Source organism: Etheostoma cragini, chromosome 17 (assembly GCF_013103735.1).
Source record: "Etheostoma cragini isolate CJK2018 chromosome 17, CSU_Ecrag_1.0, whole genome shotgun sequence".
NCBI lineage: Eukaryota > Metazoa > Chordata > Actinopteri > Perciformes > Percidae > Etheostoma > Etheostoma cragini.
The window spans coordinates 25,118,711-25,146,585 of NC_048423.1; the positions used below are offsets into that span (position 1 = coordinate 25,118,711).

The following is a 27,875-nucleotide window of genomic DNA, read 5'->3' on the forward strand; positions in this document are numbered from 1 at the left end:
CAACCTCAGCCTCAACCTCAGCCTCAGCTTTAACCTCAGCCTCAGCCTGAACCTCAGCCTCAACCTCAACATCAACATCAACCTCAGCCTCAGCCTCAACATCAACCTCAGCCTCAGCCTCAACCTCAGACTCAGCCTCAACCCCAGCCTCAGCCTCAGCCTCAACCTCAGCCTCAACATCAACCTCAACATCAACCTCAGCCTCAGCCTCAACCTCAGCCTCAACCTGTGTGTGTGTGTGTGTGTGTGTGTGTGTGTTTTTCCAACAATTTTGGAACATTAGCTCCCTTGCTCTCTTCTCAGTGGCTAAGGAAGTCAATGCTAGCTTTTACGGTGCGTCCGGTGGACACATCTACTGCCATGGCCCGGATCTCTGTGTCACCAAACTGCATGAGCGTCTGGATCTCGCGGCGCGGTGCTGTGCTTTCCGTTCCGCTTACATCCAAACGAAGTGTCCCACACTTCCTGACGCCCGGCTCGCTGATGAAGCCCGCCTTCTCCTTCTCGGAGCAGTAGACGTGGATGACGATCACCTGCTGAGAGGGCTTGGCCGGCGTGTAGCTCCGCTTCACCATCTCACCCAGGGCCACCGACTGGTCAGCGGCGATGAAGGTGTCAAAGACGTCGGTGCACCAGCGCGTGCCATCCTTCACCAGCAGCTTCTCCGGCGGGTGCTTGCCGTCCACGAAGCGGTTGAGGACGCCCACCCCGTATGTGAGCGGTGCGCGGCGGACTTTAATGATGCTGGGGTCCAGGCCGAACAGCACAGCGCCCTTTAGGATAGTGAGGCCAACATCGTGGGGGATGATGATGCGGCTGCGGCCCTGGAGCATGTCCTGGACAGCGTGCTGCAGCAGGGGGGACTCAGCGAAACCTCCCACCAGGAACAGGAACTTAATGTCGCTCACCTCTGGCTTCTCAAAGAGTTCCGCTGTAAGACAAAAACAGACTCTCAACTGATGGGTACAGGAAGCATAGCATACACTAGGAGTGACTATTCGTGATGTGGGGATGTTAATGGATGTGCCCTGAAGAGTTACTTGTAACCCCAGAACCAGGTTGCACCAGCTATGTGTAAGTATGAAAGTAGACTAGTTTGAATATCAGATTTAACTTAGGTCATGAATTGCCAGACCTTCCTCCACAGCGCTGGAGGAACTTGTTTTGGTGAAACGTGTGTACTTTCAAAAGTAGTTTTAGTCGTGCAAGAGAAAACTCAGATTGGACCCGGCAGAGACCTGAACGCCAACACAAAGAAAGAGGAAGGTGATAGACACCCGCCAAAATGAGGGACACCTGGCAGAAATTCCCACGGCACCGGAGCAAACCCGGAAATGAAACGCCGTTGATATAGAGGCTCTACTAACATTTTAAGGGTTCACAAGTTGAAATAGTTCTAAAGTAGACACAAGTTAAAACTATAATCTTACACCTAGCTTTTAGTAGGTATAAAATCCACCTTAAAATCGCTTGTCATGGTGCATAGTTTTAAAAGGTGGGATAACTTGGAGGACGAGATCCAACCCCTTGGATATCAATGATGATTGGGATTAATAGTCTTTTGTTTTCATTGAGTGGAGGGACAGAGGATTACTGACCTGCTGGCAGCAGGCTCTGGTTAGGTAACAACTACTCATTCATAACAGTTTGCCATTGTAGGTATCATTGTGTTGGTTCTAACGTTAAAATGTAATTTGCCGATCAATAACAGGGTAACTTTAGCATGATATCAGCCCACGTTGTAGATGACGTTTTCACCTTGTGTGTGTAGGTCTCTGGTTTACCTACTGAGTGAGATATCTCACTTCTATCCTATCTTTGTTGGGAGCTGCACATGCTCAGTATTTCGGTAAGATCCCATCAGCTAGATAACTCTTTTTCCAGCTTTGGTCAGTCCAAGGCAGGATTAGCTGGTGTGTGTGTGTGTGTGTGTGTGTGTGTGTGTGTGTGTGTGTGTGTGTGTGTGTGTGTGTGTGTGTGCGCGTGTGCGTGTACATCTGTGCGAGTGTTGGAATGTGGCTTACTGAGATGTTGGATGATGTGGTCTATGGTGGACTTGAAGAGAGAATTCATAGCATCTGGACTCATCCTCAGCATCCCCTGAGACGACCATTTAACAAAGTCCACACTAGGAGAGGGCATGAGAGTAAATGGATGAGTGTAAAGGGCTCAGAGGCTGTATTATAATGTTAATGACAACAATTTCACATATCAATATATGACAATATGACAAGGGTTTGCCAAATCATACATCAAATTAAAATCAGTAACAGTTGAATCCGTGGAAGCCAGACTGACGCGGCCCCTCCATTATATCATGAATGAAACCGCGTAAATGTCTGCGAGACCGGAACACACAGCGGTACGTGTGTGCAGAAAGTATGTCAGAGCATTTTTGAATCTTTGCAGCCCGGACAGATGAATCAGCAAATATTTACAAGAGGTGTTCTTTAAAATGAAGCATGATTGTGCAACTGTAGCATTTTAAATGTATTCATAATATGTTTTTGGTGGAGAGATTGAAAGAAAAGTGGATTTTCAGATCAGCTACTGTGTTCCCCAGCTTAAAAACCAGAGGCAGAAAGTAGTGACAGCCTCCTGGTTTTTTCTATGTCCCTCATTTGTGTCTCTTGAGGCCTACAAACACATCTCTACAAATCCTGAGAGAATCAATAGCATCCATCTGCTGTGATTCTGTGTGTGTGATTCATGTACAGGATGTGCACATGGGAGTGTGATGTCGTTAATGTCGGCCCCTCCCAGGTTTTTTTCAGCCCATTTAGATAGACACTTCCAGTTAGTTGTCTGAGGAGCCTTGCGCACGCTGAGAGCTCCAGTTTCAGCCATATACATTTCTTTCAATGTCCTTCCCTGCGGGATTATAAAAATCCACCCAGACATGAGACAGGACCATTAAAATCTAGACTCCACGCGGGTCCCAGAAGTCAGTCGTTATAGTACTCTAATGGCTTGAAGTGAAAAGTTACATCATCATTTATATCTTCTCTGTCAACCACCAAGTGCTAATGCTGTGCTCTTTTTTTAATAATAAGTGAATTTTTACCACATCTGAAGTGACCATGCTACACCCTACTTAAAATGATTAGCATTTTCACACTTTTCCATGTTATTGTTTTTTTCTATTTGAAACAAGTCTTTTCAAGCTTCCTGTCAACTCTGCTTTCTTTAATTACCATAAACGTCACCCACCATGTGTCATCAGACTACCACTGGTAACAGCCTCTGGTAGTGCCTTTGGCAGTAGTATGAGTAAAAACAATGATGGAAACCCATTCCTCTAAAGCAGTTGCATGTTTCTAGAAAAAGTGCTGTTCACGTACCCTTGTATTCATTTTATCATTAAATACAGTTTAATGAGGTACTATAATGTGGTGAAAAGATGAAATGTGACAACTCACTTTTTTTTTTGAAAACTGTTTCCCAAGCTCACATTTTGCCATTGGAAGTGAAAATTAAAAACAGTGCTTCTTTACAGTAATGGATAACTACCTATCTATTTTTGTTCAGGGTATTACAAGTCCCTCGTAGCCTCCTATGAAGGAGGATCTGGCTAGTCCACACAGCGTTCCTAGATGGGAGAAAGCCTACTCTGGTTTATTGTCATTTGTTTTAACCAATCATAATCGTCTTGGGCGGAGCTAACCTCCAGAAGGAGCAGCGGGGCCTCTGCTGAATAGTCTCAAGAAGGAAGTTGTTCTGGTGGAACATGTGAACGTTCAAAAGTAGTTTTAGTCGTCAACAGAAAACGGACAGATACAAACAGATAGTCTAGCTAGCTGTCTGGATTTACCCTGCAGAGATCTGAGGACCAGGTAACCATAGTCCTCAGATTGGACAGATAGTCTAGCTAGCTGTCTGGATTTACCCTGCAGAGATCTGAGGCCCAGGTAACCATAGCCCGCAGATTGGGCAGATAGTCTAGCTAGCTGTCTGGATTTACCCTGCAGGGATCTGAGGACCAGGTAACCATAGTCCTCAGATTGGACAGATAGTCTAGCTAGCTGTCTGGATTTACCCTGCAGGGATCTGAGGACCAGGTAACCATAGCCGCAGATTGGGCAGATAGTCTAGCTAGCTGTCTGGCTTTACTCAGTAGTCTTGAGGTACTCACTTGCTTTTGCGCAGGGCGTGTTCCACGCTGTGGCCCCTGAACTTCTTGTAGTAGTCGATGAAGGAGAAGGGCAGGTTGATGTTGAGGGGGTTGCTTCTGTCAGGGGCTGCTGCCCTCTTTCTAGACTCAAACGCAATCATCAGGTCCACCCAGGCAGCCGGCCTCTTGACCTTAAATTGATCAATGAAATCCTGGCCAAAGATCCTACAGAGCAGCTTCTCAAATTCATAGTCAATCCCAATCGAGCCATAGGGACCACCTGGGAAAAGAGGGGGTTGTGAATCAAATAAAACAGGATGAAACTTCTGCTGCATGAAGCAGAGACACATGATGTTAAGCCCTCTTTACCTGAGGCCTTGTAGAGCTCTTTTAGATGTCCCTCTGGAAGACGGATCTGATGGACAGTCAGGTCCACTGTTCCCCCGCCACAGTCTACCACCACATATCGGTCACCTGCACACAGAACACACACACATGGAACATGGTGTGCAGTAAGTTGAGGTGCATGGCATCTAAAATGCTTGTTATCTAAATATTCGTTAGGACAGAAAAAAATGTTAGGATGGAAGTAGGCAAAACTGTAGTACTGAATATTAGTCTCCATTAACATGGAATAACCTGCAGATTCTAATGAAATTGAACAGCCTGGTTCCATTTAATCACTTTAAATTTCTTCTTTATGAGTCCATGTATCCTGAAATTACATGTGCACTTTGAGTTGTTTAACATTCTGTAATTGATTTATGTGTGCACTGTGTATTGCAACTGTTTATTATATATTTTTTACTATGTTCAGTAATGTTTTATATGTATTTTAATTTTATAATAAGAGCATCATGAGAAATGAGAGCTTGCTGCTGAATAAATAAAGGTGATAACAGCTTCCTCATTGCTCAGACATGCTTCTCTACCACAACCCCGCTGATTTTAAGAACATTCTCAAGGGAGGTGGATCTTTCTGGTCCAGGCCACAGAGAGTACTGCTGACCTACATTTCTCTAGCTGCTTTATCAGCAGTGCAGCAATGAAGGGATGAAAGAAGAAGAAGTGGTAAAGAGAGGGACTCAGGATTGGCTTTGCCACAGATGGACACAACAGTTTGGAAATCAGATGATGTCTAAGTGAAATACAATTAAGGTCATATTTTAGGCCCTGCTTTATTCCTACATGTCATAGGACTTAATGTAGGTGCACACCTCAGGTGGATAGCTCTAGCATTGTCATTCACTGCACTGCTACAACTATTATTTCTAATCCCAGTTCTATTATATTTATTGTTACGATAAGTGCCATGGCACATCATGCCAACTGCTATATTCATTCTAAGTCATATTCCTCTATATCTGTATTCCAGTATCAGTGTCTCTGTGTCCCGAGCGGCAGTGACAGATGGTCGCCCGCCAGGATCCGGGTTCTGTCTGAGCTTCCTGTCTGGTTAAAGGACGTTTTTCCTCACCACTGTCACACCAAAGGCTTTCTCTCCTGGGGAATTGTTGGGTCCTTGTAAATTATAGAGTGTGGTCTAGACCTACTCTATGTGTAAAGTGTCTTGACAGAACTTCTGTTTGTTATGTTTTGATACTATAAATAAAATTAAATTGAATTTAATTCAAAAGTTCCCAGTTACATTTGTTTTTTACTCAAATATCATCTATTGAATCCAACTGAAATAATGTCCAAGTGATTTTTACCTTTTTAGTTCATATGTTTCTATAACTGAAAGGGAGCCAATCTGTCTGACTTTGACTGACATGTTGACAGTCACAGACACACAGTCAAGTGTTTCAGCTGTTCCATTATGGAAAGTTATCTAACGGCTCCATGTACATCAGGACTGGGACCATACTGCATGCTTTTGTCCTGATACATGGCTGCCGATTGGATTTGTATTGTGATTGGCTGGTATTAGGATTTTCTTTTTCTTTTTTAATAAAAGCAAAAGTTGAATAATAATCTTCTAGAGACAATATATCATGAGACATGTCAATAAGTGATTGTTTTCTAAGAAGAATGCACATTGCATGTTGGTCTGACATTAATTTACTTTGTAAAGAAGAACTTAATATTTATTTTCTGATTCTGGTCTAGCGTTACGTAAACAGACCTTTATCAGCCCACCCATGGTCTTTCCTTAAAAGTGGGGCCAGTAGTCCAGAGCCAGTGCGTTTAGCTATGACACTAAAGGAGACTTTTAGCATCAATAACAACGTGTCCATATTTTACGGGATGGGAGTGAGAATGAGAATGTGTTGGTTCAGACAGTTTGCGTAATACTTTCACTTAGACAGGTGTTGCTTCACCTGTCTAACCTTTGACACTGCCCTGTTCCACAGTGTCATCCTACCTGACAGAACCAATGACAAGTACTATTAAAATAAAATCCAAGTTGTAATAAACCCTAGTTTTCCTTCCAGGACTTTACAACTAAACTGAAGAAGTGGGAAGTTAAGTACAGACATGCATGGCTGTACATGGAGAGTACTGGGAAAAAAACACTTTCTTCAAATCAATTCACTTTAGAAATCTGGCAACTTGTACTTGCTGTTTTTGTATCTGTATTGTCCTAATTTAGTCACCAAATTTTTGTTATAATTTTTTCAATCTAAATGTTTCAAAGTTCTAATGTTGTTTTATCTTTCTATGAAGGTGTGTTCTGTCTGTGTTCTTGTTTTGTTATTGTGTAATTACTCAATGTCGTTGTAAATCATCTTTCAAGTTTAAATAAAGGTTGAATGAATGAATATTAGCTAAGCTAAATTGAACTACTTTTGGTACAACCAAAATGGTAATCATTCAATGAAATACAAGTGAACAATATAATAAAAAATCTATTAAATGTACAGGTCTCCAGATTGTTACAGTTCCCCCAAAAACCAGCATGCTTTATTTCTACCAAGATCTCTAGAGTTAGTACCTAATATGGCAGATTGGCAGCGTAGGAAACAGCAAGAAGAAGAGGAAAAAGAAAGCATAACAGATGAGTAAAAGAAGAGAGAGACTCTACCTTCTTCCAGCTCCGACCAAAGCTCCCCTATGACATTTTCCACCAAAAAGGTGCGGCTCTGCCGGTTGCGCCGAACATGCTCCTTTGCTGCTTGTTAACAGAGAGAGAATGTTCTTGTGAGTGGGATGAAGCCGTGGAGCTCTGCTGTGTGGCTCATATATACAGTAGTGGTGTGTGTGTGAGGCAAGCAGCAAGCTGTGGTGCACATGGAGCCACGCTGTGAGCAAGTCAGATTCACAGATTCATCTTTTCTTCTCTCTATGATGCATATACAACGGCTGCATTTAAATGAGAAATATATCATTTGCCTGTTCAGCACATATATCTGTGTGCAGTATATACCAGTATAGAGACAGTGGTGTCAAACTCAGTTTCACTAAGGGCCAGACTGAAGAATGAGAATCACATCAGGGGCCAGACATTTTAGTTTATTGACATGCTTTTGTTTGAAAAAAAAAATTCTCTCATGTCTTATCTCACTTACAGTTTGGGCCAAATGAAGCCCCCCCAAAAGGTCGGTAATAAAGATCCTTAGTCATCAAAGAAAAAAAAGCTACAAAAACTTTGAAAGACGCACCAAAAATGGTGGAAAAAGAAAGGCCTAAAGCATTGGAAAAGCATCAAAGGCGTCAGCAAAGGCAGCAAAAGAGTTGGAACATAAAGGGCCACAAACATCAGAAATGTTGACAAAAACTTTAGAAAAAGCGACAAAACCTAGGTGGGCCAAAATGTATTGTGAACCTAAATTGAGATCAAAATCTGACAGCGGCCGGGTTTGGCCCGCGGGCCTGGAGTTTGACACGCGTGCTCCAGGATTGTCACACCAATCATGTTGCTGTGAAGGGGTCATTTGACTCCATCAACCCCCCCCCCTTATGAAGTAAAAGGAAACAAATATTCTTTATAGTTGTTCCAAAGTTTAACTTATTCAACATCAGACTCCCAGATTCATCATTCTACTTTCATGCTTGAAAAGCAGACATGTTTCTGCAACAGTGGTTTTGATTAAATGAACATTTTCTAAAACAAACCAAGCATTCCTTGTGTTTTAAGGTGTTTCTAACCCCACCAGTGTCCTACTACAGGCCACTGCAGCTGTAGCGCAGTGAGCCGTGGGCCCTGAGGTCGGCAGGAAGTCCTGACAGGAGGAAACGTCAGCGGGACATTTCCTCCTACACACAGGAAACAATACAGACAGTGAAGGACAAGTCTCATTAGCTTGGCAGAGGGCGTGAGGGAGAATACATCAGATCAGGACTACATCAGGACTGATTTACAATTGAGCAACAATTTTATTGCAATGTGTTCTGTAAAATCTGAATTTGATAATGTTCTAATAATAAAGTATGACATTGCAAATCTATCACTATTTATTTATAACTGTAACTGTATAAGTCTTGTATGCTTCTTACACGGTTTAAAAAATAATTTCTATTTTGTTTTATTATTTTATTGTTTTTCTATAATAACTGTTTATTCTGAGCAAACAGAGTTTAGATTTAGATTAGATGAGTTATTTATAATGTGATAGTTAGTTAGCTGAGTGTGACTGTTAGTTTGATCTCTTGTTCATAGTAAATGTGTGTGTGTGTGTGTATGTGTGTGTATGTTTGAGGGTGTGCACATGCATGTGCATGTATGTGGGCGTGGATAAGTGTATTGCATATTGATGTGATTTTACACATATTCTTGGAATGGACTGTCTGTCTGGTGGAAGAGCTATCTGACCCCTACAGCATCAGCTAATGGGACTCCTTTTAACAACAAACCATGATATATCAAATATCAGCCAGGAAATGATTGTCTAATAGGAGACATTAAATGAGAGAAGTAACATTTGCAGTGGAACATGCAGGTAGAGGATGCTTCAGTGGGAAGGCCCATCATGGGAAAGTCAAAGCAGTAGATTCCAAGGTGAATGTTCCTTTTGTTTTCCAGACAACAGATCTAAAGACTTGAGCTGAAAAAAACGTACAATATTCTGATAAATTATTAAAGCGTAACTTCAGTGTTTTTCAACCTGGACCCTATTGTCCCAGGTTTCGGGTTTTAAATGACTGACAGGAACAACGTGGTCCAGTATTACTGTGAACAAGACTGCTAACAACAATAAGTTTGTAAGTGTCCGATAAAAGTTCTCTTTTTTCCGCTGACTCTGATTATTATTAATTAATAAGTGTCTGACAACATTATGGGATGGATCCCTGAGATATAACTTTTAGTTAAAGAGTAAGATCCTTTCAGTTTAACATGAATCAGCCCCGACATCACCATCACCAAACCCACCAGACTCCAGTACAGTGGTTAGTTTTCAACATCTTAATTCATCCAATGAGAAACACCTTCATACACATTCATATCTGATGGACTAAAAAAGAAGGAATGAAGAAGTGGAAATATTAGGCAATATGTTTGGGTAACAAAACCAGACCTATTGGACTTGGGTATATCTTGTTTGCATGCACGTGAATGGTAAAATGTGGTTGTCTTCACAGAGAAGATAAGACGTTGGACTAAAAGGAATCCTGCATTTCCTTATTTTGGGTTTTACATTTTGATGGTGGTGATGGACAAAAACTAAATAAAAGTGAAAAACGTGATAATTAAAAAAGAAAGAAAGGAGAGGGTACATGCTGTTGCTGCTTCATATTGCCAAAAACTGATTTGTATAGTGAAAGAATAATGACCAGAAAGGGACTAATGGATTGAAGCTAGCAATGTCCTTCGTGTAATATGGTTTATTAATAACCAGGTAATGAGCTAGAACTTGTTAAGGTAATACATTTCCAGTTCCAGTTTGATCCATTACCTTTGACTGGGAAACTGTACTACTGTTGGCATACTTAATTAGTGTATCATTAGGTTTTAATGTGGGTCCGTTTTTTAAATTATCTGACATAGTTCATTTAGAGTGTGACCAGTCATCTTTTATCAAACAAAGCAGTTTATTACACTACTATAGTGGTACTGTAGTTTAGGTCAATTGGTAGGCATTGCATTCATTGGTTTCTGCCAGCTTTCTAGTGATGACTGAAACTTAACACCGTTTCAAACATCATGGGGGACCTGGGAGGACATTTGGGCCGATAACAAAGTCAGAAATGGGAATAATTCATTAATGAAGCTCCCATTAAAGGGGTTAAGGATACGGATACGATTTCAAATAGAATAGAATCTTGGGAAAGAAGCAAAAGCAACTGATGGTAAGAAATTGTGATGGTTGGATCAAAATAAAAAGGCATGAATTCCCTGTCTGAATTTAAAAAAGAAGCATGTTTACCATGACCGGGAGAAACTATGGAAGGAACAACATTCAACAGGAAAACAGTATGTTATATGTCAGTACTAATGCTGCAAAGAGAGAAACTGAGGTGACAACTGACAAACTGTATGAAAGCATCATGGTAGACACTCAGCACCACATGATGTCAGTGTTGATGGGATGTACCTTGGGTCATTCCACCCCCCACGTTGTCCGTGGGGCTGCAGCCGTTCTGGGTGCTATGGGTGCCCAGGTCCACCATCTGGTGGAGGCGGAGCTTGCGGCAATAGATTGATGCTGCCTCTGGTTCCAAGGCGATGATCAGCTGATCTGGGTTCTCACGGGACACCAGACCGGACTGCACAAGGGAAGAATCCAGACAGGAAAAACACGTTAACTTCCGAGATAAACCTTTGCTGTTTGTGCTGCATGATGGTGACATGTTTAAAATGGCTGCTGTAGCAGTCTATTTCTTAAGTTGTATAGGTTTGTTTTGGACTTCTTTGAGCCCGTTTCTACTGCAACCACAACGCACTAGTGTGTGAAAAAGTTGCTCCGGTCTGAGGCAGTTTCCATTCTACAGACAGTGCTTGACGCCCCAAAAGTTCAAAGTGCGAAACCCAGGATCATGAAAATGTATGATATTGTCTTAATTTCATCATTGCTGCAGTGTGTGTGAGGGGTGCATGTTGATAACTTTGTATCCAGCGGTCACTTTGGAATTCATGCTACTATTTGGCTCTGTCTGGCAATAAGCACCAACCAAGAAGAAATGGCAATAAACCAGAGCATGTATTCTTCCATCCCGGAATGCTGTGTGGACTAGCCAGACCTTCCTCCGCACTGCTGTGGAGGAAGGTCTGGCTATCAAAAGAACAAAGTACAAGAGAAAGGGCTGTGGGTTGTGTCATGGCTGAAGGAGAAATATAACAGATGAAGTGATGAGGGGAGGAGTGGTTACAGTGGGCTGACGTTCACTCGATTTCTCCCTGAGCAGCCAATCCAACGATCCACGCTGTCTGATGCTGAGTCACTGCACCCTGATCACTCTCTCTCCACCTCTGTGTTGTGCTCACATCGTCTCTCTATCAGTGCGTTCATTTATCACGGCCTCCAGCCCCAGCACAGAACAGCTAACAGCTCTCCTCTGTTTTCTCTGTTGTTACCATCGTCTACATGCCCCCTCCTTCCAGCCTTCCTTCTTTCTTTAAAAAAAATCTATTGTCCTGATCACATGCTTGGAGATCATGACAAAAGGATGACATCATTGCAGCAGGGACACAGAGACCTAAATCCGTCTGAAACCAGTGCTCAATAACCAGAATGTGTTAATGTGGTTTGAGATTCAAAAAGCAAAATTAAAGTTATTACAATACGACTGTTACCTTTGAAAGTTTAAGATTTATTACTTTAAATAATTTCTAGTGTAACATTTTGGAAAATGCACTTATTTTCTTTCTTTTTAAGAGTTAGATGAGAGGATTGACATCAATTTGATGTTATAATCAATATTTTTCCATTGTCCGTGGATCATAAACAAATGTAGTTGTGAACTTGTGAAGCAGTCCCACTGTAACTGTAATTTTAAAAAATGCCTTAAATGTACATAAAAATACATCCAAGGGACCGCTAGGCTTGCAAAATATTAAAATTGAAGTTATTTAAAAATGAAATCATGAACAAGGTTATTTTATTTCGATTAATGGTGCAGGCCTAGTACTGACCCAAAATGTTCTCAAATCAACAAAACAGATCCTGGTAATTGGTCTAAAACAGAGAAGAGAACCAACACCTCCAGTGTGTTACACTATCTCAGCACATTATCGCTCTGGCAACAAATCTGACTGTTACCATGGACACCAATCTAACCTTCCTGCATCTAAGGATGGAGGAACTACCGTACATACCTAGAGGTTGTTTGAGTGATCACTTCACCCCTCTTCTGAAGCCTCTGCACTGGCTTCCAGTTAGATTTAGGATACATTTAAATATTCTAATTACACTTGTAATATCACAGAAAGCACCCATTCACATTAAACGTGAAACACACTGTCTGACTGCCTGGTATGCAAAATGTATAGAGGTCGACAAAGTCTCCAGAGAGTCATAAAAATGAGGACAAATCATTGGAATCACCCTGCCCTCTCTGGAGGACACCTTCAGGACCCGCTGTCTTCACTGAGCTATCAACATCCTGGCAGATGCCCCCCCCCCCCCCCCCCCCCCCCCCCCCCCCCCCCCCCCCCCCCCCCCCCCCCCCCCCCCCCCCCCCCCCCCCGTCATCACCTGTTCAGTCTGTTACCCTTACAGGAGGTGCTACAGAGCACTCAAAGCTCGCCCCTCCAGATCCAGACCAAGAGCCACCACTGAAATCAACAAAAATCAAACGTGTCCCCACCTTGGTCTCATGAACCAGATGTGCAACAATAAAACCTGTGCAATACTCTTTCCATGCTTTATATTTTTTAACTGGGATGACTGTGACTGAGTGTGTGTTAAGAGTATTTTTGTGTATACTAGTACTTTTATAATCAGGTACAGCACAAGGTTGTGCAATGACAATAAAGTTCAATGAATACTAAATTATTTTTATTCTATTCTATTCTATACGCGGCATTATTGAAAGAGGGTTTATTATAGTGTTTTTCTATCACTCTCAATAGTTGTTCATTACATTCTTTTCTCTGTGTCTCTTTGTCTCTCTATACAGTGAGAAGTTCTCACACAGACATAATTTAAGGTACCCATCATGTTAGACCCCGTCTTCAGCCATGGTTGATATTTCCATTAAGATATGAAAGCAGTCATTAGAAAACAAGTGTGTTCAGACTAGAGCTGCGAGCCGGAAACAAATACCAGGTGTACAAATGTGAATGAAGCTTCATTGCCAACCTTATAGGCAGCTTCCCTCATGAACTGTTTTGCAGGCATTTTCCAGATGGCGGGAACAGTGATCACCCATCTCACGTCATTGTTGTCGAATTCTCCGCCTGTCTGATCACTCAGCTCCTGCCAGAAGAACAGTGAATCACAACCAACAGGTTAGAAAGGTCCTGGCAGAGTCAGTGTCACACCTTGGGCCCAGACCATTGGGCTAAAATTCATAAACAACAATTCCTAGGTCAGGATTATTCCTAATGTTTTTCCTTTGCTACTCACCCCCTTTGTATGCATCACATGTTCCCTGCAATAGTCATCACGCCACAATATGTCAGATTAGCTAGGTATCAATACTAGCATATTGAAAAAAAGTAAACGGAATAAACTAAACATTGGCTTCAGGGCTCATGCTGGTATTGAGCCCAAATTCAACAGATTGTGGATATAAAATTATCAAAATTAAAAATGCATTGTGTATGAAGTAGAACAGAAGATCCATGAGTGCTGACAGAGGTATGTTACCTTCAGTGCTTGCTCCTTAAAGAAGGCCAATGCATATGCAAAGATATCCAGAGCTTTCACTCGCTTCCCATTGGCTGCGTGGAGGTCTGTGTCGATGGACAGATTCTGATACCGAGTAGAAGATGTTAAAGTTAGACTTGATGAAGGACATCAAATCAAAACACTACAGAATAAGAGTATGTAGACACATGTATCAGATGAAAAGGGGATATGAGGACTTTACAGTTATCTTCAATGTGACATTGCACCAGAGCGTTGTTCCTGATGGTTTTGGTGACCCGGTGATCTTTCCTCTTCTTCCATCATAAGTGTGTTTACTCTTTACACCTCTGACTTCAGACACAACACCGAGTCTTCCCGCCTGCAGAAGTTCTCAGGTGACTTGTGACCAGTGTTGCCAAGTCCACTTATTGTAAGTGACTTTGGGCTTATTTTCTGTAAAGTTGCTTACAAATATTGGTATTTACGGGTTGCGGGGTTTTTGGGGCTTGTTTCTAAAGTGTAGTTTCTTATTTGGGCTTGTTTTTAAAGTGTAGTTTTAAATGTAGTTATTTAAACGTAGGAGTGTGTCTTGCCTGTTCCCTCTGTCCTTCCCCTTTCCCCATACACACAGGACACAGCAGAGTTTTTTCCCGCCCACTTCCTGCTCTGACCAAGATGGCAACGAGTACTAGCCAATCAGAGGCAGACCAGGGAAAACAGTTTATTTCTGGTAAGGAAAACGTCAGTGACTTACATTTAAATGAAAATTCGGCAAGTCGCGACTGATGGTGACTTGACTGTAGGAGAGTTTTTGGAGGAACAAATGCCCCGGATAAAGTGGGCGAAATACGGGAAGAAATATAAAGAATGGGAGAAAGAGAAAGAAGTAAAAGAATGGATTCAACCCGTCGTGGGGAACGACTCAAAAGCACTGTGTACTGTGTGAGAATGTAAATGTGAAATACGTGCACACCACGTGGACCTCGTACAACATGCTAGCACAGAAAAACATTTTAAAAATGCAGTCTATATTTGATATCCCATCAGTTTTCTAATGTTAAATCATGTTAAAAGGTGGTTTAACTCCCTCTTGTGCTCATTGTCCTATAGCTCAGCAGGAGAAAATAACTAAACTCTACCGTGTGTCCAGTGTACCAATCTGTCCACATGGATGGAAAGTGACAATCCGTCCCCACAGATTGAAAAATCGTAAACACAGTTTATTTATTTTTCTCCTCCCAGGTCCTAGGGGGGCTCCGTAGAAAAGGTTGCTTGTTTTGGGCCTGTTATTATAGGCCTGCTTCACTGGACTCTACCATCCTGGTGTGTATCAGTGGACAACAGAATACAGAGACCTGGTGGAGGACTGTTGGTTGGTGCGGACAACACCACTTGCATCTGAACTTAAGCAAGACCAAGGAGCTGATTGTGGAATAAGCTGTAACCTCTGGCATAGTGCAAATCATCTTTTAACTTATTTTAACGTATATAATCCCATTCCTTTTGCACACCGTGTGTGCTTCTCCTGCTGCTTGGCATGCTTGCAAGAAGAGAAGCCTGGAGAAACTAATTACATTTATTCACTGGGAGAGCGTGTTTGTAAGCTTACTGCAGTGGTGTGGAGCTTCATTTTGAATTTTTCCAGATAGAGCCATTGTTTGGACTCGCTGGGGTCCAGGTCATGGTAGAAGTCCCGTGCCGCGTAGCCAAAACTGTGGAACTTCCTGTCTGGAGTCAGCAGGATCGTGGTTGGTGTCTTCTGATTGGACACACCAGGGTCTCCGCCTTCCCAACGCCTAGAAGGAAGTGGGTTATCAATACATCCATATGTTTTTCTGCTTTTTTATTGATCAAATATAAACCTTTGGAGGTTTTAGCAACCTAAACATGGCATCTGAATAATTAATTAATTAATAAATTTTGCAGGTGAAACCCCCCCCCATCTAACAACCCGACCTTCCAGACTTTCCATCAACTGCACATGCAGTTTTGCATCTATTACAAGCTGTATGCTCTGTAAACACTTTCATGCGGTTTCAATCATCAAGTCAGTCATTAAATTCCATCAGAAAAGCCAAATGAACTTCTCTTGTGGGCTAATTGAGCTGCCTCAGTATTTCTGCCCAAATGGAGGGCAGCTATTCTTAGTGTTATCTCTGTTCCTTGGGAGAGGTGTATTATGGGATTATGGAGGCCATCTCACTAAGAGCACCTGAGGTGAAGAGAAACTGACTTGTGAGATCGGGGAGAACTGGATGGGACCGGTTTTAGATTTCAAGAAGCATGGTGTTGGTGGGACATCTCTAGCATTTATCTGAAAGAAATACAATCCTGTCATGACGCGGTGGTCTTTACTTCTCTGACGCTGTCTGGGAGAAGAATCTGCCGTCCCCTTCCTGTTGGTGCACTGGTGTTTCCGTGTGTCCCATTGTTGTTTAGCCTGTTCAGTAAATGTGAGTTAAGCAAAACTATACTTTTCTTTTATTTATTCTTTTATTGACCCATTTGTGAGTGTCTGTATAGTGTTTCCTGTTTTATTTTGTAGTAGTCTGTTTGTCTTGTCGGAGCATTGTTTGCTGTTCGTGCGTCGTGACGGTTGTTGGTGTTCCCTGTCATGTCTCTTGCTTATTCTTCGTTTGTGGCTGTGTGTCTGCCCTTTTGAGGTCACATATTCCTGACAAACCTTGACATTTGTATTATTATATTAGGTATTTTATTAAGTGTTTTGATGTCATATGGATTGGTTGTCCTGTACCAGAAACATTTTAACAGGAAGAAAATACTAGAAATAACTCTCTGTGCTATGTGCAGTAAAAAACATAAAGCCCAGCCCCCGTAAGGCGAGACTACTAAACCTTTACTATACAGCGCCATAGTGACTGCTTTAAAGCTACGGTATGATGGTGTATCACTAAAACATAGTACAACCTAAGAAGAGTCATGAACAAAGTACTATATCCTTAGATGGCTACTCTGGGTCAGAGGAAGTACATTTCCAAAACATAGCCTGACATCATGTGTATGTATTCCTCACAATTAATATTTGGAAACTTGCATCTCTGCGAAGAAGATCTGAAGTGCTGAAATGAGGATCTAGCCTCCATCTCTAAATAGCTGTCAGCACCACGGACTGTTTGTTATGTCAGAAACCAGGTTCCTGCTCCATTGTGAGGACAGCTGATGAATGCTAATGTTCAGTCTATAGGGCGAGGAATGTGTTGTAGCACAGCAGTACACTCCCCACCCCTCTCAGCCTTTCAAGAATTCCTTGCTAGAAACTAACCCCCCCCCCCCCCCCCCCCCCCCCCCCCCCCCCCCCCCCCCACTGACACGACACAGGCAGCCCCTGTCAAACAGTCTTTGTTTGAGTAAGGATCCAGCAGAGGAGGGACTCCCCCAAGCTAAATATCCAGGGGGATCTGGAGCTGTTTTTACAGAAAATCTAGTAGCACTGAGTTAAATGATATCTGATTAAATCTTATCTAATGGTTAGAGGTAATGACCGGTGTCAGCAACGAAGCCTTGCCGCTGCGTTTCCATGGAAACTGCTCTCACATGGGTCCCATTAAATATGACAGCGACAGTAGCTTGTAAAATATGGCCAAAACTTTTATTTGACAATTTGCAGATATACATTTGCAATGTCTACGTGCACACTGTTCTATCAGTGCTGAGTTTAGGGAACACTCTCGACATATATTTAACCATTTATTGCAACAAATAGAAATACATGTGGTCTCATTGCTCCGCTCTTTATAAAGCCCCCTGGACAAACCAAGCAGCAGGATATATTATTTGAGTTATATTAGGACTCTGAACTAGAAATGGTGGACGCCAAGCTTTTGCCAGCAGCAGTGAGTGTAGCAGGGATCAGTGAGGAGGGGGTCCCATTCAAAAGGACCACCTTGATGTGAGAATGGCTGTGATGCGTGTGTGTCTAAAAGAAATGATAATCCAATCAGCGAGCGTATGGCATAGATGCATGAACTAACGCTAAGCTTAATTTAGATTAAACCATGCTCACTGTATGACAAAAGTCTAGTTGCAGTGTCCCTTCTGTGTTACATGGCAACCACGATCAAGTAGGTCCAGCAAAACATGACAGCTATAGTAGCTTAGCAAATAGCATATAGATATAGGGCACCAAATTTCATAGATATACTGTTTACAAAACAACAAATGAGACAAGAATTAAGTCAGCTAGCTAGTACACCCCACGGTACCTCCACCTCAAACCACACCACTTCCAATCAGTCAGGCACAAGATCTGACCATAATCCCACTTCAGCCTATATGTAATTCACTCTGCTGAAAATCGACATCTTTCATAAAGAAAGGTTAACTGTTTTAACGCACCGATCCTATAAGAACGCTGACGCTGCTTTCAATCGAGTGTTGATTGGTCAGAAGGCATGCGTTTACACCGGTTGATCTCTGATCTCCAACCAGCTCCCAAGCAGGTTAGGTGTTCAGCATAAGTTGCCACGGCGATGTAACCCAATCCACCGACGTGATACACAAAACCCTGGGTTGAACCTGAAGTTACCTCGTTAAGGCCAAATCTTGCTTCGTAGTACAGGCCTGGACTATAAAGTGTCTTGAGATAACTCTGTTATGATTGGACACTATAAATAAAATGAATTTCTTCATCAGGAGGAGAGTAGACATTCAGTAATCGACGGTAGCAACTCAAATTCATCTAGTGCAAACCCCAGTGCCAAAGAAATAAAAGAATTGTTCATGTCAGACCCCAGTCCTTCATAGTCAGAAGCTGATTGAGAAAATGCGAGCCAGTCCTTTAAAAACAAAGCTGCAGTAGCAAAGTACTATCATTGTTCTGGTTTGTAGACCACTGTCAGCAAAGTTCATGTGTTTTTCTGCAGCTCCTGCCCATCCCCACACTCCTTCTCTGTGAGTGTCTGCATTGCAGTGCTGGCCTACCTCATGGTGTGAATACACTCAGGCTCCTTAGTGAAGGCGTAAGCATAGCCGCTGGACGTGGTGCCAAAGTCAATGGCAACCACCACCACGAAGGACGGCTCTGACGCTACCTGGTCTGTGTCGTTTTGCTGTGCAGAGAAGATGTAGAGTTTGACAGGGTTAGATTCAAGATTTAAGTTGGCCATTTGTGAATACACCAAACAGTACAGGCACATAGGAATTATTCAGCAGGCTCTTCGAGTCAAGTAAAAAATATTATTAATGGATTAATAGTAAAGAATAGCAAACCAACTAAGATAAAAAACAGATTACATAAGGTAAATAAATTAAATAACTCAATACTATAAAAGAGTGCAAGAAATATAAAACAATATGAATACTGCAACTGGAATATGAGTACTACTGTAAAGCAGGAGGAGAATTAGTTAAAAAAATTTGCAGGTTATGAACACCATGCACTATGATGAGTCTGTGATAACTGTGCGGGATATTGCATTAAGAAAAATTGTTTTGTCAAAAGATGATGAAATTAAAATCAAAGACAGTGAAACCCCCTGACAAGAGATGGGCTACTGTAGGGCTGTAAAGGTTCTGGTATTTGTGATGAACAGCCATGGTCTGGAGGTCAACACTGACCTCCAGGTACTGGCGCCATACCTCAGCTGTACAGCAGAAAGTTCAAGCTCAAGTTACCAGCTAGCGCTAGTTGTAGCTAGCTAGTTTGGTTGGCAGAACGCTGAACAGGATGTTTTCAGGCAACCAAAATGTTCCAATTGACTTTGCTGAAGTGAGAACACACAGTGGAAGGGACAGAGGTTAACAACATAGACAACAACCAAAAACAAGTTGAGGTCTATATTAATGTCCACAGTGTTGGCATGGTTAGCATTGCTAGGCCTCTGTCCTGATTGACAGGTCCTAAAGCATCCCTGTTTTATCCACTATTTTAGAATAGACGGGAGCATCATTTATTAAATGAACACTACTCTGTACTGAAAAAGACTTGAAACTAGTGATTGAGACCATTAACTGATTATTACTAAACAACAGTGGTCACAACTGAAGCAAAACTCAGACTACAGTCTGACTACCAACAGTCACCTGAACGCATCATAAACTCTAACTACAGTCTGACTGCCAACAGTCACCTGAACTCACCATAAACTCTAACTACAGTCTGACTACCAACAGTCACCTGAACGCATCATAAAGTCTAACTACAGTCTGACTACCAACAGTCACCTGAACTCACCATAAACTCTATCTACAGTCTGACTACCAACAGTCACCTGAACGCATCATAAAGTCTAACTACAGTCTGACTACCAACAGTCACCTGAACGCATCATAAACTCTATCTACAGTCTGACTACCAACAGTCACCTGAACTCATCATAAACTCTAACTACAGTCTGACTACCAACAGTCACCTGAACTCACCATAAACTCTAACTACAGTCTGACTACCAACAGTCACCTGAACTAACCAGTTTACATCTGCAGAACTCATTTACAGCAACACAACTCTGAACACACGTCTCAGAACAATCCTCACTGAGACACACACACACACGCACACACACACACACACACTGTCACTCAGAACAATCCTCACTGAGATACACACACACACACACACACTGTCACTCAGAACAATCCTCACTGAGACACACACACACACAGAACACACACAGAGTAAAAACACCAGCGTCAAACACCAATATAGAGATTACAAACTGTTCATCTCTACAGTTTGAGTGACTTAACACTACTCATTAGTTTCTTTAAAGAAAAGATACAGATTTTATAATATGCTCCAGTTGTGTCCACTGTTGTTTAGCAATAAAAATAAACTGTAAAATATTTATTGAGGTAATAATCAAGAGAAAAGTTGGGTCATTTTCTCATAGACTTCAATAGAAAGAGCCTTTTATTGGAGCCAGTGGAGGTGTCCCCTGCTGGAAATGAGATAGAATGCAGCGTTAAGGCGCTTCCGCATTGGCTTCACGTTCACTTTACTACAAACAACGAATGCATGGGGGTGCAGAGTAACAGTAGGTCCAGAAATGAGTCCAAAAGAGAATAAAGCCACCTGAGTATGTGAAGGAGACAGTGGGGTGATTCCAGGGTCTCCCATGCTCTTTGCTGGAGAAGGATTAGCCATCGCATCTGTGGAGGAAGACAGATATTCATGTCAAAATCACACTCTGCACCTTTTTCGTCTTGCATGTTCCATTATTCAGTTATTTGGATGCTTACTTATAGTGTACTATGATAAGACAATGTTGTCTTCTGGAACTTATGTTTGAAAAAGTATGGGTCGTTTTATGTCGATGACTAGTCAATTACGTGTTCACAAAATCAGGTGAGGTGAAAGGAGTTTGTGTGTGTGTGTGTGTGTGTACGTGTATATTTTCATTATCAATTAATAGGATTATTCTCTAGATTTTTTAATTAATGGTTTTGCACACAAAATGTCAAAAAATAGTGGAAAGGGCATCATTATTTTTCTTTAAATTCCTTTTTTGACTGGACCATGAATCCCAAACCCACAAGATATTCAGTTTGCTATCATGTATGACCAACTGAAACCAGGGAATATTGCCATTCTGAATAAATGAAATTGACTCAATCAATTATCATGAATAGTTGCTGTTTCTGTTGATTATTTGAAAAAATGAATTGATGAATCATTCCAGCTCTAGTCCAGATTGGCTGGAGTAATTAAACCTTTGGAGTGATCTGGTGTCCCCTTAATCCTCCTGGAGACCAGAGGATCAACTCCTGAACCGTCTGAACCAGACAGAGCAGCTATTTGGTGGCACCCTGATTCAAAGCATTTAATTCTCATTTCAGCTTACCAGGAACAATTTAACTAAATCTGTGACAGAAATCATTCCATGACTTTGAGAACACTGCTACAAACACACTTAGTAGAAATGCAAATGAAACAGAGCCAAACAAGTTGCTTTCAAGGCGGATTGGTAAGTTGGCTAAAATGTTTCTTGTGTGATCCCTGCAGCTGCTAGCAGCCTTAACCATCAAACAGTCATGGTGACCGAGGAGGCTCGGAAACACAGAGACTCGGCCCAGCTGGGGGGCTTGGAATCTGGAAAGTCTCAGGCTGTAAATGTCTGAGAAGTGAAAAGATGGCTCATTTTGTGGTGCAGAGCTGCAGACTGACAACATTTACTCCATTCAAAAAGCAGAAAACATCCGTTGCACCTGTCTTTAAAACACAATGACATTTCAATTGAATTGGAGATTGTCTCCCCATTTGCTACCATCATTTTCATTAGTCTGCCTTAATAGCCTTCACAGAAAGTGTTCTTTGAACGCACACAATAATAATACTCCCTCGACGTATTGTAAGTGTCTGGCAGAATCGTCTCACAACGGGACAGCACGTTATCCATCCTATTTTTCTGCCTCGCTCACCCTTTTCTCTTGTCCACCCCTACAGAGTGGATGAGTGGTCTGAAGACCCATAATACACTTTGCCAGGCAATTACGGTGCAGAATTACAGACCACCTGTGGCTACAATCCATCTAGCCACCATCCAGCCTGTCTCCACGCAGCGCCATCTGCCCACTCCCAAAACCACCTTTACAACCTTGAGTTTTTATTCCCAACAATTGCCATAAAATAAAATCCAAATTAAAGAAGTAAAGTGATTGCTCTTGAAGTAAGTAATATCTCAAGTGCTGTATTACTGAGGTATGGCTGAGGTGTCCTTTGTAATTGGGCTAACTCAATATGTTTGCCTCCATGGAAAAACACATTTCATTGCAGAGATTCTCAAAAGGCAGCTGTGCATTGTAAGAAAACTGCGTATCTACTACTTTTAATTCAATACAAAAAGGAATGGAAGATAAAGTCATACCAATCAATAGTGTGTTCAACAACTTGTTAAAAGCTGTCTGTAAATCTTAAAATTATTGAACATTCCACAAAATATAATAGAATAAATTTGGTCCCTGCTTCGTTCTGCTCTAACTTGTTGGGAAGTCAAACCTGGCTTTTTTTTGTGGTGGATCCTAAATCAGATCTGCTAGAAGGGTCAACGTAGTTAAGATTAGACTTGGAGAGCCGGGATTGGTTGGGGTTAGAGTATGAATACCAGAGTAAGCCAATCCGATCGAGCAACTACCCTTTTATGTCTGGATAAAGGTGCAGACAAACCAAGTCGGCCATTTCGCTGTGTGTCACGCACCGTCGCTACTTGTCGTCCCCTTAAACAGCGAGCAACTGTCTCTTTGTAGCACAGAGCTCTGTAGCCGATGTCCCCTGACCATCCCGTGGTCTCCTAGGTTTTATTGGATATCGCATGTTTTAGCGTGCACAACTTTTTGTACAATATCATACAAACCTGTTCATGAATGCATTGAGGTGTGGCTGTATTCAGAACCATCAAATACATTGTACAGACGGACGCAGTATGTAGTACTCACTGCATACTACAAACGTCAGTAGTATGCATATCTACCTGCCTTCTTCTCTGCCTCTTTGCTATGTTGTAAAGACAAATATGTCTAAAATATAATAGCAGTATTTGAAATGGTCTAATCCTCAAGATCTGATGCTTGAAAGTTGACTGCATAACAGTAATGCTTAACCTAAACTACACTTAACAGCATAGATGGACCATCCCGGGTCCTGTGCAAGTTCCCCACGTTGGACAGGCATGAGTCAAATTAAACTAGAAATGTTGTATTCCTTTGAAAGCCTAACCCCTGAACTCAAGTTGATGTTGTAGCGCTGACTGTGCAGCTGAAAAGGATGTGAAGACTCTTATTTTCTCTCTTCTCAGCAGGAGCATTGACTTCCTGTTGCCTCACATTCCATCCATTCCCCAAACGACTGTAGCTCAGACGTCTGGGCCATGAGAGCATGTTAGTAAAATGATCAGGCACTTAACTAAAAAAATCAATCAGTCTAAGTACAAGTGAAAACAGGTTCCTTGGACTTTAAAAGGCTCACATCAGTAAAGGTCAGTCTTCAATGTTCTGAGGACATTGTTGTGTCCTTTGATCTGTTGGACTAAGGTCCCATTACCAAGGTTCTGCCTGATGAAAAGAGCAGCTAATCCAATACATGCTTTTAGCCTGCACCCAAGGGAGACAGTATGTCACCAGCAACATTTTAGTAACCATTACCCAGACTGCAGGCGTCCCACCACCAGAATAGACAGCAGTCCGGTTAAAACCAGTGTACACCTTAGAACTTAAATGACAAATCCCCTCTCAATATCTAATTTGATTATTTACTGTATGTCTCCATTAAAATGTGCAAGTCTGAAGTTAGTTTCAAAAATGTCAGCAAGAGGATGTTTTTAAAATAACTGTAACTGCTTCCTAATAAAAGCCTCCTGCTGTGTTGCCAGGAGAAAGCTTTCTGTATTTACTGTGTAGAATTAAGCCGGAAACACACCGCACGCTGAATCGCTGCAAACAGCAGCAAAGCAGAGCTGTTTTCCTTTTGGCGCCAATGTTCTCCAATCTGTCCGGCGACACCGGCTGCAACCAGGCGTTGAGCGGATGGACCGCAAAAGGCAGGGATTCACATACAGAAAGGCCACAATACAGCCGAATACTTTACATAATAAAACTAATTTAAAAATAAAACACCTAGGTTTATGGTGATTTTTGGTCTTGATTTCTCAGCCGAGATACAGGATCAGGCACACAAAGATAGTGTGACACACAAAAACACACACACGCAAACAGAGAGGGAGAGACAGAGAGGGACGTTCTGTAGAGTGGAGAAGAGAAGGATCGCTTTGTGACCAGCACGGAAAAATGCTTCTGTGTGCAGTGTGTTTCCGCTTTTACACAGTTTTTTTAAATTTTTTTATTTAACCTTTATTTAACCAGGAAAGTCCCGTTGAGATTAAAAACCTCTTTTTCAAGGGAGTCCTGGCCAAGAGGCAAAACACAATCAATTACATTTATAAAAGTTATATAACACAGACCGTTAAAAACATTTACAATGTAAACAGGTCATTTCAGGTTCTCTCAATCTGGATTTAAAAGCATTTAAAAGTTAGTAGCACACAGGTGGCTCGCATGCATTTGAAATGCTTATGGGGGTTGTATTTCAACAAGTTAGAATATTACCATTTTTTTAAATACTTTGTATATCTAAATCTAACTCTTTGGGGCCCTTTTACCTCGGGCCCCCAGGCAGTTGCCTACAATGCCTTTTTAAAGTCTACTCTCTGTGTTTTTTCCCTTGAATCACTGAGACTTGGATGTATGGTGGAACTTTGTCATTGGAGGCAAACTGCTCAGGACCCAAGGGAGCTCAGTACAAGATGAGCAGGGAGAGACGATGAGCTGTGATGAGATCAGCGCTTCTCAAAAGCAAGCAGCAATACCACAGCCAAGCAATCAGCTTGTTCTGCACAGACACTGCACTAGTCTAGTGCAATATTCCAAATGTGCATAAATGTGTTAATAGAGACACAGAGAACCTTGGGTAATGTTGATAGACAATGGAAGCCTGTTTGAGAAGACAGTGGTGTCTAAGACTGAGATGAACACAGAAGTCGATACAAAGCAAAGCACCGGCTGGTATCTACAATAGCAGAAGAAGAGCCTCATTAAATTCACTGCAGCAAACGGAGAGGCACAAACACAACACAGTACACCATCAAAGAGCCACATTCATCTGGGCGGGGGGGAAAGGAGTTTGGGGAGAGAATGTGTTGTTTCTTCTTGCCATGTGAGGTCTCATTCATTCATGCCATGCAGAGAGAGACAGACACACACACACACACACACACAAACTCCTTTCTCCCCGCCTAACTGCATCCACTTGGCCATGAGCCCAGACACACAGTGCAGAGAAACAGCCTGACAACAGCCGCAGCCACTACACACACAGATTCCAATCTGCATGGCACATCTACACACAGGTCTGCACAAACATACTTTAATAAACAATGAAATGGGTTTTAGAGGACGAATGACAACATATTTTTTGAATAAAGCTGCTAAGAGCTTGCAGATACTCAATACTTGTATCTAATCATTTTTACGCGGTTATTCTTTATTGTTGACATGGTACATGAACACCTTAGGATACCTAAGCCCATGCCAAAAGTACTGTGCCATACTAACAACATTTTCTCACACTGTGGCTAGGCATATCATTATATCTGTATCATGACATGAACATTTATAATCAAGGCTAAAGTCCTGTGGTGGGAACTTACTCTAAATCCTAAAGCTAGGCAAGATCATGATTGTTGTGACATGAAGGGACAACCAACTTCTCTTAGACGCCCAGGGGTGCTACAGGGTAAGACCAATAGTTTGATTGAGGACTGCCTATCAGACTTTTGAACCATTCATTTTTTCTCATACCAACTACCTTCAAATTTGCTTCACATTTCCACATCAAAGTAGCCAGACAGAGTGTTTGTCTACTTTTAGTGAAACAGGCGTTCAAGAGACCCAAAGTGGTGCTTCATTATAACAAAAGAACTGGGAGAAACGTCAGGCAGAAGGACAGAGCGAGTTCCTGGAGAGGGCAGACCGTTTTGGTCCCACTAATGGCGTTTTTCCACTGCTGGTAACAGCTCGCCTCGGCTCGCCTCGGCCCATTATGCTTCCGTTTTCCATTGCAGATTGAGTAAAGCCTCAGCGTGGCTGGTCACTATAGCAACGCGTGATGACGTAATTTTCAGCGCGGCTCACAACAGCACGTCGGCTACTCGCCGCAGCCAGAAGAAATGTTTTGTTTCAAAAGAAGCTGAAGGAAGCAACGAAAATCACCGGTGAAAAAAACAGGAGTTTGGGAATACTGACGGAGTTCAGACGTCAACATGACTGTTGTTCGCCGACACAAAAGGGTAAGTTAAGTTTCCTGGTAACGTTAGCTAACATTAGCATTTGTTCAGCGTCGCAGTCAGTATTTACTATACGCTATATAAAGTAGATGAACTTTAGCAACCATGAGTACACACCAACATGTTTGCTGTGTACTGTTTGTGTTTCAGAGCATTCACGCTCTGCAAAACCGCCGCCGCAGACCGTCTGGTGGGCGACGTCCAACCGGTGAGATCTCTGGTTCTGACCTACTGGTCTTCGTATAATCTTTATGAGAGTCACGGACAGGCTTATGACAACGACTGGGATGCATCTGGGCCAGCAGAGCCGGGGGGGGACATTGTCACGGGGTGCAGAGGAAGAAGACCAGGATGTTTGGGAGGGTTTGATGCACTACTTGAAAAGCTAAATAAAAACTTTTGTTATATATATATGTATATTTTGTCTTGTTTTTTAAAGTAACAGTGAGCAATATTGGAAACGACATGAAGCCGCTAGTAGCCCGAACCGTTGAAAAGTGAGAATAGTGCAGAAAGTGGATAATCTGTCGGTGTCCGGCTTGATTTGTTTTAAATGTCCCGTTTGTTCTGAAAACACACTCCACACTCTTGTTTGCTAAAAACGCAGTCATAAGTGACGACCAACCAGTAGTCTGCAGGTTTCCACGTCACCTTTTGGGCTCGCCTCGGCTCGCTTGGAACCTCGACTGAGGTAGTACTAAAAAAAGTACCTGGTAGCAGGTCCCAGGGACTTGTTTTCGTAATGGAAAACCGAAAAAAGCGAGTAGAGCCGAGGCGAGTCGAGTAGATACCACGCAGTGGAAAACCGTCAAAAGGAAATGCTTTAAAACTCTCTGCAGAACAATGGCTTTCCTTCCTGCCTATCTGAAATGGAACAGCTGATAATAGCAAAAGCTTTGCTCGACCATCCCTGGAGACAGCTAACCCAAACTAGACAAACACAGATCACTGCACATCATTATCTGCAGTAATCTTTGCCAACACACATGTATAGTTAACTCATTTTTGGTATTGGTTTGTGTATTTTTCTCTTATTGTATCACATACCTTCATGTCTCAGATCTGAGGCTGCTGCCATGCTTTTCTTGGGGAATGTGCATATTTTAACAGCCTCTGAATTATTCAGCAAAGAGGATGTATTCACTGCTAAGCAGTGCAGATTCACATTTAAAGGATTCATATTTTTCCAAGCTGAAAGGCAGATAACTAAAAGAAAAAGCATTTACTATTTAATTCTGATTAATATTTACTAATAACTCACCAGGTTGCTGTTCTGTAATGTGCTGTGGACAGCAGATC

General features: G+C 42.1%; 1 protein-coding gene across 5 annotated transcripts in view; it reads right to left on the reverse strand.

The window, feature by feature from the left end:
* Nucleotides 1-233: 233 nt before the first annotated feature.
* Nucleotides 234-27,875, reverse strand: part of hspa12a (heat shock protein 12A) — a 35,788-nt gene continuing 8,146 nt past the window's right edge. The window contains exons 2-13 of one of the 5 annotated variants that reach the window (XM_034899087.1): nt 20,816-20,892; nt 18,724-18,851; nt 15,392-15,578; nt 13,801-13,905; nt 13,291-13,407; nt 10,585-10,756; nt 10,417-10,431; nt 7,137-7,223; nt 4,481-4,585; nt 4,133-4,391; nt 2,025-2,128; nt 234-931 (exon numbers count right to left, since the gene is read on the reverse strand). In XM_034899087.1, the coding sequence (XP_034754978.1) occupies nt 300-931; nt 2,025-2,128; nt 4,133-4,391; nt 4,481-4,585; nt 7,137-7,223; nt 10,417-10,431; nt 10,585-10,756; nt 13,291-13,407; nt 13,801-13,905; nt 15,392-15,578; nt 18,724-18,851; nt 20,816-20,892 (1,988 nt within the window). In that variant the 3' untranslated portion in view covers nt 234-299. Of the gene's footprint in view, nt 932-2,024; nt 2,129-4,132; nt 4,392-4,480; nt 4,586-7,136; nt 7,227-10,416; nt 10,432-10,584; nt 10,757-13,290; nt 13,408-13,800; nt 13,906-15,391; nt 15,579-18,723; nt 18,852-20,815; nt 20,893-27,875 lie in introns of all 5 variants that reach the window. The other 4 variants (XM_034899086.1, XM_034899088.1, XM_034899085.1 and 1 more) reach the window with 4 other exon arrangements.